The 13,858-nt window shown below is 42.8% G+C and overlaps 2 protein-coding genes across 5 annotated transcripts; both read left to right on the forward strand.

The window, feature by feature from the left end:
* Positions 1 to 226: 226 nt before the first annotated feature.
* On the forward strand, positions 227 to 3,536 carry LOC116261363 (glyoxylate/hydroxypyruvate reductase HPR3-like). Of its 4 annotated transcripts, XM_050079747.1 has the most exons (4): positions 569 to 709; positions 856 to 1,047; positions 1,832 to 2,361; positions 2,823 to 3,536. In XM_050079747.1, exons 3-4 carry the CDS (start codon positions 1,933 to 1,935, stop codon positions 3,342 to 3,344), a joined length of 951 nt encoding a protein of 316 aa, XP_049935704.1. In that variant the 5' UTR covers positions 569 to 709; positions 856 to 1,047; positions 1,832 to 1,932; the 3' UTR covers positions 3,345 to 3,536. The 4 variants fall into 4 exon arrangements, with proteins under 4 accessions (XP_031495948.1, XP_049935704.1, XP_031495947.1 ...); XM_031640087.2 differs by lacking the exon at positions 856 to 1,047; XM_031640090.2 differs by lacking the exon at positions 856 to 1,047 and having other exon boundaries at positions 570 to 709; positions 1,819 to 2,361.
* A 4,214-nt stretch (positions 3,537 to 7,750) lies between these two features.
* On the forward strand, positions 7,751 to 12,592 carry LOC116260692 (uncharacterized). The gene is made up of 5 exons (XM_031639130.2): positions 7,751 to 8,341; positions 8,599 to 9,108; positions 9,231 to 9,267; positions 10,599 to 11,098; positions 11,861 to 12,592. Exons 1-5 carry the CDS (start codon positions 7,913 to 7,915, stop codon positions 12,377 to 12,379), a joined length of 1,995 nt encoding a protein of 664 aa, XP_031494990.1. The 5' UTR covers positions 7,751 to 7,912; the 3' UTR covers positions 12,380 to 12,592.
* The last annotated feature ends 1,266 nt before the right edge of the window (positions 12,593 to 13,858 follow it).

Below are 13,858 nucleotides of genomic sequence, written 5' to 3' on the forward strand. Positions count from 1 at the left end.
GTTTATGTTTCGTAATACTCATTCAAACGGATAACTACCTGAACCGGCCTTACTCTTATTTTTTTTTTTTAATTTCCGTACAATTTATGACACACGTATTTTTATCTAGTCGTCATCTACATCTAATTCAAATAGCTAAACCGAAGATACTTATATTTTGTTTTATTTATGAAAAATTTAAGCATGTTTTGGTTGGTGGTCCTAACGCTTATCTAGTGTTGATGGAGACTAGAACATCAGCGGCCACAAATAGAGCGCCTCTGCCCATGGCGGCAGCGAGATGGACCTGCACCGAGCGGTTCTCCGCCTCGGAGCCTCGTTCTTCCCGGAGCTCAGCAACTCGATCGAATTCCATGGCTTCCAAGTCCTCAAGCCATGGGAGTCGCACCTCACACTTGATTCATTCTTGGCCTCCCACTGTCGTGCAGTTCGGGCCTTGCTCGTGACTGGCCTCGTCCTCGTCGACGCCGCCCTCTTGGGGAACCTGCCCTCCCTCGGCCTCATCCTGACCACCAGTGTGGGTGTCAACCACATCGACCTACCAGTCTGCCGGAGTAGGGGCATAGTTGTCGCCGGTGTCGGTGATGCCTTCACCGGCGACGCCGCTGACTACACCGTCGGTCTCCTGCTCGACGTTCTCCGTCGCATCTCTGCGTCCGATCGGCTCCTCCGTGGAGGCGTTCGTGGTGGCCCTCCTCTGGCTTGCAAGGTAAGCTTCCCTAACGGAATCAGAAGCTCAAAATCTAAAATCCCTTTGGTGTTCTGTTACAAATAGTTTGGTGTCTCGCGTATTCTTCTTTCCATTCCATTTGTTTTACCATAACTCTGTGAACGTATGACATTCTCCGTTGACAGAGGAGCAGAGCCAGAAAATTTTTGTCCAGACATGGCTGACAATTTTTTCATTACACTCTACTCTTCTGAAACTGACCACACCTTCCTCCCCTCTGATTGACACGAACAACGAAGCACGAGCAGCAAGAACATCTCCCCTTCCGTCAATGGATTGGATCTAGGACGAGAACGGGGAAGTGAACGGACAGAGAGGTTGTTCTTCATAGGTTACATGGTCGTCTCTGTTTTTTATTTTTTTTTTCCAGATTTTCGTACACTTGATCCCTATTCATTTTTTTATGCAAACAGTGACTTTAAATCATAACCACAAATATTGTTTTCCGATTCTAAAAGGCGAGGTTTTGTACGACTGCAAAATTATTTTTGAAGAAAAAATGAAAAAATTTTAACAAAATTTACGACAGAAAGAAGGGTCGCGAAAATCTTTAAATTAAAATGTAAAAAATCTGTCTAAAAATTACAAAAAAGCACAAAAAATCGTGAATAACATAAAAATGAAAAAAAATAAAAATTGTTTTTTTCAACATTTTTGTGAAAAAAATATGTTTTATTCATCTGACCAATTTTTAGCGTTTTTATCATTCAAATGTATAAAAAAATCAGGATCAGAGTTGCTCAATAAAGATCCAATGAAAAAAAGGTTTGACCTCAAATCCTAATTAGTTTTAAGCAGTAATCTCAAATCACCTAGATTCACTGTAAACAAACTCCCCCAAAATTATAGAATCCAAGAGGAATTTCATATGAATTTCTCTGAAGAATTACGATTTTTTTTATCTAGTCATTCCTGCAGCAAGGTTATCATACTTATTTTTCAATTGAAATTCAAATATATTCATGAATTTTTTATTAAATTTATTTTTATTTTCAGATTAACTACACACTGTTCTCGAGTGATTTTTTCATGTAGGCGAATATATGAATGTATTTGGTTTTCTCTCTTGAAAATTGAGCCCGTTTTAGTGGTGTTATTCAGTTTTACAGCAGCAAGGACCATCAATTTGCTTGTGTCAGTGGACATTACGGTATCACCTGCCATAGATAAAGCGGCCATGCCATGCCGGTGGTGGCGGCGAGATGGACCAGCAGCGACCGGTTCTCCGCCTCGGAGCTTCGTCCTTCGAGGGGCTCACCGACTTGCTCAAATTCCATGGCTTCCAAGTTCTCAAGCCATGGGAGTCCCACCTCTCACTCGACGCATTCTTGGCCTCCCACTGCTGCGCCGTCCGCGCGTTGCTAGTCTCCAGCCTCGTCCATGTCGACGACGCCATCTTGGAGAAATTGCCCTCCCTCGGAGTCATCGTCACCATGAGTGCCGGCGTCAGCCACATCGACCTCCAAGCTTGCCGGAGAAAGGGCATCGTTGTCACCAACGCCGGTGACGCCTTCACCGGCGACGCCGCCGACTACGCTGTCGGTCTCCTGCTCGACGTTCTCCGTCGCGTCTCCGCGTCCGACCGGCTCCTCCGTGGAGGATTTCGTGGCTGCCCCCTTCTGGCTTGCCAGGTAAGCTACACCAGGCGAGACCGGAATCTCCATAATTTAGAATCCCCACCGATCCGTTACTTAAAAAATTATTTGGCTCTGTACTTAGGTGCCACTCACGTTCTTCTCCAAGCTCCTGTAACTCGGTACCCTTCCATTCCTTTTTTCGTTTTTAATTAATGGACTAGAAACTTCACATTTCAATTGTCGGTCATGCATGAAATTTTAGAAACAGTTGTGATAGGACCAGGAAACTAAGACTTCCAAAGATTGAACCTCTTAAGAAATGAAAGCAGCGATTGGATTAGCAGAATCGAGCAAGAAATTTCCTTCCTAGATGAGCTTCAGTGCTTGGAATTGTGATGGATTGTAGATCTACCTTTGTGAGTATCTTCAACATTTTGTGTAAGGATGATAGTTCCATCCTATAATGGGTGAAAGTGGAACTTTTTACAGATGGTCTGAAAGAACACTTTACGCAGGTTGCAGGGAAGAGAGTAGGCATTGTTGGTTTAGGGAGAATTGGTTCGGCCACTGCAAGGAGGCTACAGGCCTTTGGTTGCATCATCTCATACACTTCCAGAACTATGAAACCTTCAGTGCCATTCACCTTCTTCACCAATGTGCGTGATCTTGCAGCCCAAAGCGATGTGCTTGTGCTGACATGCGCTTTGACAGAGGAGACGCACCACATTGTTAACAAGGAGGTGCTTGCTGCATTAGGCAAAAACGGGGTTGTGATTAACGTAGGGCGAGGTTCGCTCATTGATGAGAAAGAGTTGGTGAGGAGCTTGGTGCATGGAGAGATTGGTGGCGCCGGCCTGGACGTGTTTGAGAACGAGCCCAAAGTGCCAGAGGAACTTCTCCATATGAACAATGTTGTCTTGTCCCCCCATAAAGCTGTCGCAACCTTGGAATCACAGAAGGGAGTATGTGATCTTACTGTTGCTAATCTGATAGCCTTCTTTGAGAACAAGCCACTCTCCTCTGTAGTGGAACTGTGACCTGCAATGGCGTTAAATTCATGGCTACAGTACGAGACTCAAGTAACGCAGCCTGAAGTCCTTTACAACATGTTTCTTATGATTTCTGTTGTTTGGCTTAATGTGATCTATCTGCTTCACTGGAAACACTTGGCAGATTCATGAATTCTGCACAAAATAATGTTCTATGAACATCATCTTGTTCTTGCTCCACCGTCCTTCGTTGCAGCCAAATAGTTTGTGGATGCAGCCGCAGATCAGCACGAATAAACCGCAAACGTTGGAGAAAATGGCACTGGAAAATTGTATTGATTAGTCCAAATCCTTCCCCCCAGTCATCCTCCACAATCAGTCCCACTCCCTGCCTTTTTCCTGACTCCTTTTCAGCTTAGTCCGAATTGCCTGCTGGATGTCCCTCTCAGCAGTAGTAGGATATTTCATAATATTGACAAGCTTCAGAATGAGAAAATGAAAAGACGAACTCCATTAAAATACTGAAGCAGAATCTGCACTGCAGAGGTACCAATTGCAGATGTTCCTCTGCAAAAATTGAAACTGCTTCGCTTGAGACGGAAGTTGACAAGCGTCAAGTCTTTTGCAACAGGTTTCTGTTGTCTGGTATATGTGGAACTAATGCCAACTAATTCAACCTTCTTGATGGCATACTCGGGAATGATCCCAAGCGCTGATGTTCCTCTGAAAAGATTCAAAGTTTCAAACTGATTTGTCGCGAGCAGTTTGATTTGGAACATCAAATTGGTGAAGTGTTCTGAAGTTTCCCTTTGATGTTGGCCTTACGTAGATGACATCATTATTGGTACTCATGGTGGTGAATAAAATCTCCAGAATGAATGGTGGAGTGGAGATCCTCGCCCATAGAAAACATTATTGGCAGCGGATCTAATTCCAGAGAAGTTAAATGACAAAGTTTCAACAAAATGTCGGACCAAACTTCACTTTAAAAAAAAAATAACAAGCTATTTTTTTCTAACAAAATTTTATAATTGCATTGGGGCAATAAATCTGCACTGTCCTTTGTTGGTAGTATGAAAAAAACTATGGGTTTTTGTGGTTTGGTAGTTGGAACACTACCGAAAGTTCATGAAAAATAAATTCATAAAACACTAGAACCAAGTCTTTATGAATTAACCTCAATTTTTAGAGCATATTCTGCTCATAAAATGTTTCATTTACCAAAAACCCCCTAAGTGTGGTAAATTTACTAGAAATGAACGGTGAAAGGGATTCAACCACATGAGCAAAATGCTTATTTAAATTTTTTTTTTTATAAAAATGGTTACCAGGTTCTAAATATATACATTTTAGGTGCATGCCTAATGTCGAAGTTGATCATAAAGCGTATGAAAGGAAGCGTTAATATGAAAAATAGCAAATTGAAGAGCAGCGTTCTGAAATTAAATTTTCCGCAGAGCAACCAGTTGCTTCCACGTAAATGTTTAGTCCTTTTTCCCTTTTCAATTATTGAATGATGTTTTTTCACGGCTCATCTCCACGTATTGTGAAGTTTTTTGATTTAAAAGATATTACTTCAGGCGGCGACGCATGAGGGGTGTGACATACTCTCCTTCCTTTCTTCTTTTGTTTTTTTGTTTTCCTTTTTAAAGGATTTAAGTTGCTTTTGGAGTTATTAAAGTTTCACACTTTCCACCTTTTATAGTTCAAAAAATGCCGTTCAAAAAAAAAAAATGGAATCGACTACTAAACTTTCACCGACACACTAACCGTCTGCTGCCCACTATTTTCTTTAGAATTAAGAGAGGCTACTTCTTTTAGCTAGTCAGTTGTGGCTCCAAAAAATATTTTATAAACAAGATAGAAAATTCTTTAATTTTATATGTGCCTGTGCAAATCGTATGCGTGGATATAGTTTTGTATTTTTTTTATTTCATACATTATTGTGGCAATGTTTTTAACTTTTTTTTATTTCAAATATTATGTGGTATTTATTTTTTGGTAGATATTTACACATTTGTTTTGAATGAAGTTTTTATGTAAATGAATTTGAGCACTACAAGTTTACTACCCGTAGAATTTCAGGACATCAGCCAACACCTCTTATGCTACCTATAAAATTGGACAACTGGTTAAGGACATCTCTGTCAACCTATTTCATTTTTCTACATACAATTCAAATAGTTAAATATAAAGTATTTACATATGAACCTAATTTCGTATCGATCTCATATATAGTGTCGGTGGGTGGGTTCACAGTCGAATATCAGTGGCCAAAGGTATAGCGGCATATATAGTGTCGGTAGATAGGTTCACACTCGATATCAGTGGCCAGAGGTACAGGCAGCGAGATGGACGAGCACCGACCGGTGCTTCTACTCGGAACATCGTCCATCGAGGATTTCACCAGCTTGCTGGAATCTCACGGCTTCCAAGTCCTCGAGCCATGGGAGTCCCACCTTCCACTTGACGCGTTCTTGGCCACCCATTCCGGTGCTGTCCGAGCGTTGCCCGTCTCCGGCGCCATCACGGTCGACGGATCCCTCTTGGAGAACCTTCCCTGAAATCGTTGTTACCACCCTTGCCGGCGGCAACCACATCGACCTGCCAGCCTGCCGAAGGAGAGGCATCATTGTCACTAATGCTGGTGACGCTTTCACCGGCGATGTTGCTGACCATGCCGTCGGTCTCTTTCTCGACGTTCTCCGTCGCATCTCCGCATCCAACCGGCTCCTCCACAGAGCAATTCGCGGCGGTCCTCCTTTGTCTTGCAAAGTAAGCCTCCCTAAGAACGGCTTCCCTTGAAACGTGAATCCCATATTTTAATGATCCCAGTGGTTCTCCCAAAAACATTATTTCGCTTCACAATTTGGTGTCTCTCGCGTTCTTCTCCACGCCTGTCACTGTGCGTCATGAGGGCCGTAAGAGTGTAGCATAGCCACTCGGCCTGTTGACGACGAAGGCTCAGATTGATTACGTAGCTCTAAAAGGTGGTATATACAACACTCAATCATAAGACTATTCATATCCCAAGACAAACCTGAACCCTAAGAACAAGGACGAGAAAAGAAAAGGTATATTTGTGTGCCAAAGAAATATGTCTCAGATCTTCTACATGAAAAATGAAAAACTACAAAGAGGTTGATACACCAATGAAAGTGAATCTAAAACTACATTGTAAAGAGAATCCATATCTAGAAAAGGAAGTTATCAGAGGCTGATTGGAAAATTAATATACTTAGCAGCTACATGGCCTGACATCACACATTCCATGAACGCTAACCAGTTTATGCATTGTCCAACCAAAACACATGTTGAAGCTGCCCATCGACTTCTCAAAAAGACCAACATGAAGGGAGTTATGTTCAGGAAAAACAACAATCGCAAGTATATGGCTTTGCAGATGCAGATTGGGGAAGTAATCAAAGTGACAGAAACTCAACTACAGGTTATTGCTGCTTTGTGAGAGATAATCAAAGTGACAGAAACTCAACTACAGGTTATTGCTGCTTTGTGAGAGATAATCTAGTCTCATGAAAAAGTAAAAAACCAAACAATTGTGGCCAGGTCAAACAGAGCTATGGCTCTCATTGTTTGTGAGTTGTTGTGAATAAAGTATCTACTATAAGATCTACACATAAGTGTAAATCAACCAATGCATCTGTTATGTGACATCAAGACTATAATCTACATTGAAAACGATCATGTGTTTTATGAAAGGACAAAACACGTTGAAGTTGATTCTCAATTCAGTCTGGAGTCATTAGCAATTTAGCCCTCAATACGTTAATTCTAAAGTCCAATTAACAGATATACTTACTAAGGCAGTGTGCAGAGACACATTCTACAGACTGATCAGATTATTCTCGCATGTATTGTATAAATACCTAGTTGAGCATTGAATAAAGATATGAGAGATTTCTTTCAATATTCTCTGTCTCTCTCTCGCTTTCGTGTTATTTTCTTTCTGCTCAAGTTTCCCTTCTCACAAAGAAACCCTAAGGTCTTCGTCTTCACCGCTCAAAGTGCTACACCCTTCACCTCAGAAAGTGGTTCTTGGTTTGTTCTTTTTAGTGAAGAAGTTACTTTTCTAAGCAAAATTTCGAAAATTTCACCTGAATGTTCGTTTGCACAGTCTCTTCTTTGTGCTATCTGCTACTTTAGTCTTTGAAGTTTCCCCTTCTTTTTTTCTTTTCTCACGTCGCACGAAGAAAACAAGAATTTTCTCGATTAAAACTTTCTTGTCCATGCCTATATTTTCACTTGCCCCCTGTCAATGGCTCATGTGCAACTTAAAGGTTAAAGGGGACAACGAATTTTGCCAAGGATGAGCTCACGCACAATAATGCTTGGTAAACGATGGGAAGCTTCTGAGCATAAACCTCCAACAAAGGGAAAAAAAACAAAACACGGCTTGTTTTTTTTCTTCACAGAAAAGGTTAAAGAGATCCATGCGCAAAATGCTTGCTTATAGTACGAGGCAATTTATCGTTGGTAGATTCTGAGGGCCTTTCATTTGCTTCCGTGGACCTGCTCCCCACTCTGCGAAGCGCAAGTGCAATCGCTTCAGTCGAAACAGTAGAGCTCGGATCACTGAGACGACTGGCGGCAGAGGGATGGAGCAGCAGCGGACGGTTCTCTTCCTCCGCCGCTACCCCTTCAAAGCCCTAACCGATGCACTTGAGTCCCATGGCCTCCAGGTGCTGAAGCCATGGGAGTCCCATCTAACGCTCGACGCCTTCCTGTCCTCCCACTGCGGCGGCGTCCGCGCCGTCCTCGTCTACGGCCTCGTCCCCATCGACAGCGCCCTCTTGCAGAAACTCCCCTCCCTGGGGGTCGTCGTCACCACCAGCATCGGTCTCGACCATATCGATCTCCCCACTTGCCGGAGCAGGGGCATCATCGTCGCCAACTCCGGCGACTTCTATACCGAAGACGCCGCCGATTATGCAGTCGGGCTCCTGTTGGACGTCCTCCGCCGCATCTCCGCCTCCGAACGGCTCCTCCGGCGTGGCGTTCGCGGCGACGTCCCTCTGGCTTGCAGGGTAAGCATTTTCAGGAACCAAGCAACGTTTTTAACGATATCATATAATGTGTGAATCATTGGAACCCCAATTGTGATATGTTTATGACAACATTAATCTTTGAAGCATTATAAAATCTCATTAACACACAAGATTTTTGGAAACAAGGTGAATCTCGATCAAATCAACCATGCACATCTTATTTATATAATTAGGTTTTTTTAAAGCAACTCCAAAACTTCCCAAGGGGATATGTTTAAATCAACATCACATTGCAGGTTGGGGGGAAGCGCATTGGAATAGTGGGATTAGGAAGAATCGGGTCAGCAATTGCAAGGAGACTAGAGGCATTTGGCTGCATCATTTCATACACTTCCAGAGCCAAGAAGCCACTGGTGCCATTCACATTCTTCCCCAATGTGCTTGATCTAGCTGCCGAAGTTGATGCGCTTGTGTTGGCCTGTGCATTAACTGAAGAGACCCACCACATTGTTGACAAGGAGGTGCTCTCTGCATTGGGCAGGAAGGGGGTGGTGATCAACATAGGCCGAGGGCCTCTAGTTGATGAGAAAGAGTTGGTGAGCAGATTGGTGGCAGGAGAGATTGGTGGTGCCGGCCTCGACGTGTTCGAAGACGAGCCCAATGCACCAATGGAGCTTTTCCGGCTGGACAATGTTGTGTTGTCGCCGCATGCAGCTGTGCATTCCGACGGAGCTCGGCACAAGATGTGTAATCTCATTGTTGCCAATCTGATAGCATTCTTTGAGAACAAACCACTCTCTTGTGTGGTTCCATGAGGAGTCTGGTTTTGTTTCTTCAATTTAGGGGCTTCACATGACATAACTCAAGCTGTATTGTAACAACAAAAAATATAAATTCGCTTGACATAGATTGTTTTTGTTGATTGCAGCTTTGCTTATTAGTCCTGAAGCTTCGGTCTGGTCGTGGTAAAAAGCATGATAAATGGTGTTTCTTATCCACTCTCAGCTTGTAGATGTGTTCTGTAATTCATATGTATTCTTTTTAAAAACATACTTTAAATAAAGTTTGTTTAGTTAAAAAGTTAAGTTTTCATAATCAAATCCACAAGTGCTTACAAATATAACAATGTGGTTTTCATCGGAGCAATGTGGTATGCATGAATCTGATCTCTGTGTCAACTTCATCATTTAAAAAAACCCGTTGTCTATATGGGCAGACTTTTGTAAACCAAGATCTCTTATTTTGTTGAAGCTTCAGTATTTACACAATGAAGCCATTCATACCTGAAAAAAGAATCAAACCTTCATACCTGAAAAATGTAAGGTCTGCTCACTCAATCTGTCTATGGATTTTTGTACTTCAAGTGCAATCCACCTACGCTCTAGTTTATAATAGTTGCTGCACTAGCTCTCTCTCTCTCTCTCTACACCCTTGTGACATATATATGGGTATATATTTACAATTAGATGAAAACATAGTTATTTAAAACTATATAGATGCCCATGGGTCTGGTTTTGTTTCTCAATACCTACTTGAGAAATTTATAGACAAAAGCAATCCTACTGATTATGAATAATGAGTTCCTTCTTCTTCCTTGCACTACACAACATAGATGATCACGATTGCCAACCCAAACTAAGTAGGGCACTTACTCGAACAGAGATGACTTGAATCTAAATCAGCAGCCCACTAGCTTTATTTTCTAACACTCCATGGCTAAGATGATAGGAGAATGACTCAACTTAGACTTCAACCAGGGATGCAGCAAGAAAATGAAACATAACAAGTAGAAGACTAAAATGTTGTATTTTTTTGATGGCCCCAAAACTCTCATTCAAATTTGCTGTTACTAAAAACAAAAAGAGTGATTTTTTTTGCTTTTCCCTCCCTTATTTAATATCTCATTTATTATTTTTAATAGTCTTAACACTCTACTCAACCACTCCTTTAATTTTGTTTAAAGATGTAATACTTAGTTTAATTGGTTCCATTACTTCATAAAAATAAATAGATTATATATATATATATATACATACACACACACATATTTAATTGTATTAAATACAAAACTAGTCTCCACGGAATATGTCACGAAGTGTCCATTCAGTACAAATAAGGCCCAACTGCTAAGGAGAGAGATTCCACAGATCTAACAAAAATGTGCAACTGGCTCTTATCAAGTGTTCGGGCTCGTCATCTTTATAATGTTGTTGAATATAGTAACGTAACATAATGCAAGTGGGTCTTGTCTTTATCATATACTATGGGGCCCATCATTTTGTAATGTTATTGTAAGGGGCAGTAATTAAGTTGTCGTACTACAATGGGATGAGTTGTGTTTCTGCAACAAGGGACGGCCGAGTGATGGAGGAGCGGCGGACGGTCCTCTTACTCCGTCGTTCCCCTTTCAAGGACATTGCTGGCCTCCTCGAGTCGCACGGCTTCTGCGTCCTCAAGCCATGGGAGTCCCACCTCACTCTCGACGCCTTTCTGGCTTCTCATGGCGGTGCCGTAAGGGCGTTGGTTGTCCCAGGCCTCTCTCCTATAGGGGAAGCCCTCCTGCAACACCTCCCCTCCCTCGGCCTCATCCTACTCACCAGCAGCGGCCACAATCATGTAGATCTTCCCGCTTGCCGAAGCAGGGGAATCTTGGTTGCCACCGTTGGCAACTCCTACACCGACGAAGTCGCTGATTATGCCGTCGGCCTCCTCCTCGACCTCCTCCGCCGTGTGTCCGCCTCCGAGCGGCTCCTCCGCCAACGCATCCCAAAAGCCGAACCCCTTCTTGCTTGCAGGGTAACCTCTCTCCTTCCTTTGTCCTTCCGCCCTCTGAAACACAAACCAGAGTTTGCATCCTGCGTCAATTGTTTATGAAATTTGATTGAGACTTTCTGGTTCCTTTTTCCAAGAAAAACAAAATCACACAGCTATTTTGCTAAGAAATGGTTGTGAATATTATGCTTCGCCAGCAGAACTTGGGTAAAAGGTTCAAACCCATCCATGTCCCAAAAAATATAATTGACTGAAAAAGTTTTCGCACTCGCAACGGTTCCTCTGTTATGTGGGGTAGAATGTCTGAAGTTCGAAGTTGTTGAATGTAGACAGAGTGTAACAAAAACAGAGTATGAAAAGTTGAAGGCTAGTGAAAACAGAGCCTCACTCTATTTCATTCATTTGATGAATGGATGTTTATACACTCTACCACCTGTTAGGAAAAATCCAAGTAAGACTACCATAGATTTCACTGGGCATTTGATTGGTTTGTTTGAGTAGCAACCGTGTAATCACTATAGAGAATCAACCGCGTAATCACTATAGAGAATCAACCGTGTAATCACTATAGAGAATATGCTCATTCACTCTCCAATATATTAGGTGGTGAATGAAGATGTTCATCAGAGTATCCAATTGAGCATCTTCTTGACATTATTTTTTTTGCAAGGTTTTCCTTTTCATTGTTAAGTTTCACTTGGTCTCATCTTCTAAGCATGGGTAATTACAAGAACAGTCTTTGATTTGAGTGGTAATTAACTGGTTACAAATTAATCACTGTAACAGGTAGGAGGAAAGCGAGTGGGCATAGTTGGTCTGGGAAGAATTGGATCAGCGATTGCGAGGAGGCTAGAGGCATTTGGCTGCATCATATCATACACTTCGACAACCAAGAAGCCGCTGGTGCCATTCACATACTTTGCCAACGTGCTCGATCTAGCTGCTGAAGCTGATGCCATTGTGTTGACCTGTGCATTAACTGAAGAGACCCACCACATTGTGGACAAGGAGGTGCTCTCTGCACTGGGGAGGAAGGGAGTGGTGATCAACGTAGGCCGAGGGGCTCTGGTTGACGAGAAAGAACTGGTGAGGAGCCTGGTAGAAAGAGAGGTCGGCGGCGCGGGCCTGGACGTGTTTGAGAACGAACCGGACGTGCCTCTGGAGCTTCTCCGCCTGGATAATGTCGTGTTATCCCCGCACGCGGCCGTCCTGTCCGAAGAATCTATGGAGGCCATGTGCGATCACGTTGTTGCCAATCTGATAGCCTTCTTTGAGAACAAACCACTTTCTTCTGTGGTCGACTGATGAGTAAGTCCCGCCTTTGTTTCTTCAATCAATAGTGTAGCGGGACTTTACTGTAGACGGGGCTCTGGAAACTTTGCTTGCCTTTAAGCAACAACCCGGTGGCAATGTTCGTCCATTCTAGTTATGTTCTCAATCAGTTTGAAAAGCACTGGGATCTTTCAAATCTTATAAATTCACTTTGTAAATTCAATAGAATGGTCACAATTTGAAGAACCTTGATGAAGTTCCAACCTTTGCCACTTTATTGCCTTAGATTTCTTATAGGGTTGTTCTCGTAGGGCTTGGTGGCCTGGGGCTCACCGGCTGAGGTTTTTCTTGTTGAAGGGCTTGTCGTCGAGCAAAGAAATTAGACAGACGAGGCCACCAGCAATATCGTCAGATCAGGTTCGCTCCGACTACCAATTTGAGCAATATTATCATACCCTTCAAGAACCAAGAAAGCATTGATGCCATTCACAAGTTTTCAAAATGTGGGCAGTCTTGCTGCTGCAAGTAACGTTCTCGTTTTAGCCTGCAGTTTGATAAAACACACTGCTAGTAAGGAGATGCTGTCTGAGTTGCGCAAGAACTCGGTTTCGACCAACATCGGCCAAGGGTGCAAGGTTGACGAGGTTGGTGAGGAGTCTTGTCCAAGAGAAGATACAAGGTAATGGCCTTGAGATGGAGCATAATGTACGATAGGAGATTCTTGATATGAACAATGTCGTCCTTACACCCGATGCAGATAAATTGTTCTGGTTCTAAACTAGGGGTGAACAACAATCGAGCTATGACTCATTAAAGCTCAGCTTGTGAACAAGTTTGAGCAGCTTAACGAGTCGAGCTCGAGTTCATGAGTCGACTCATTCAAATAATCGAGTTGAGTTCTAGCTCAACACGTAACTGCTGAGTCGAGATTCTTGACATGAACAATGTCGTCCTGACACCCGATGCAGATATATTGTTCTGGTTCTAAATTAGGGGTGAACAAAGCTACAACTCATTAAAGATCGGCTCGTGAACAAGTTCGAGCAGCTTAAGGAGTCGAGCTCGAGTTCATGAGTCGACTCGTTCAAATAATCGAGTTGAGTTCGAGCTCAACACGTAACTGGTGAGTCGAACTCAAGCCTTAATCGAGTTTGTCAAGCTTTAATCAAGTCGATATATTGAAATGAGTTTACGAGTTTGTCGAGCCTTAATGAGTGGAGCTCGAGCTCAACAAGTAACGACAAATATCAATTCTATTCAAACGAGTTTGTCGAGCTTTAATCAAGCTCGAGCTCAACACGTAACGATGAATATCAATTATATTCAAACGAGTTTGTCAAGCCATAACCGAGTCGAGCTCTGTATCTACCCAGTCGAGCTCGAGCTGCTTCCGTCGAGCTATTCTCGAGCTCGAGACGGGTCGAGCTCGAGCTGACTGAACTCGGGCTCAACTCGGCTTGTGTTCACCCCTACTCTAAACATCGTCTTAGCATCGCCAAAATGGATTGTGAC

Source organism: Nymphaea colorata, chromosome 9 (genome assembly GCF_008831285.2).
Source record: "Nymphaea colorata isolate Beijing-Zhang1983 chromosome 9, ASM883128v2, whole genome shotgun sequence".
In the NCBI taxonomy this organism is placed as follows: Eukaryota; Viridiplantae; Streptophyta; class Magnoliopsida; order Nymphaeales; family Nymphaeaceae; genus Nymphaea; species Nymphaea colorata.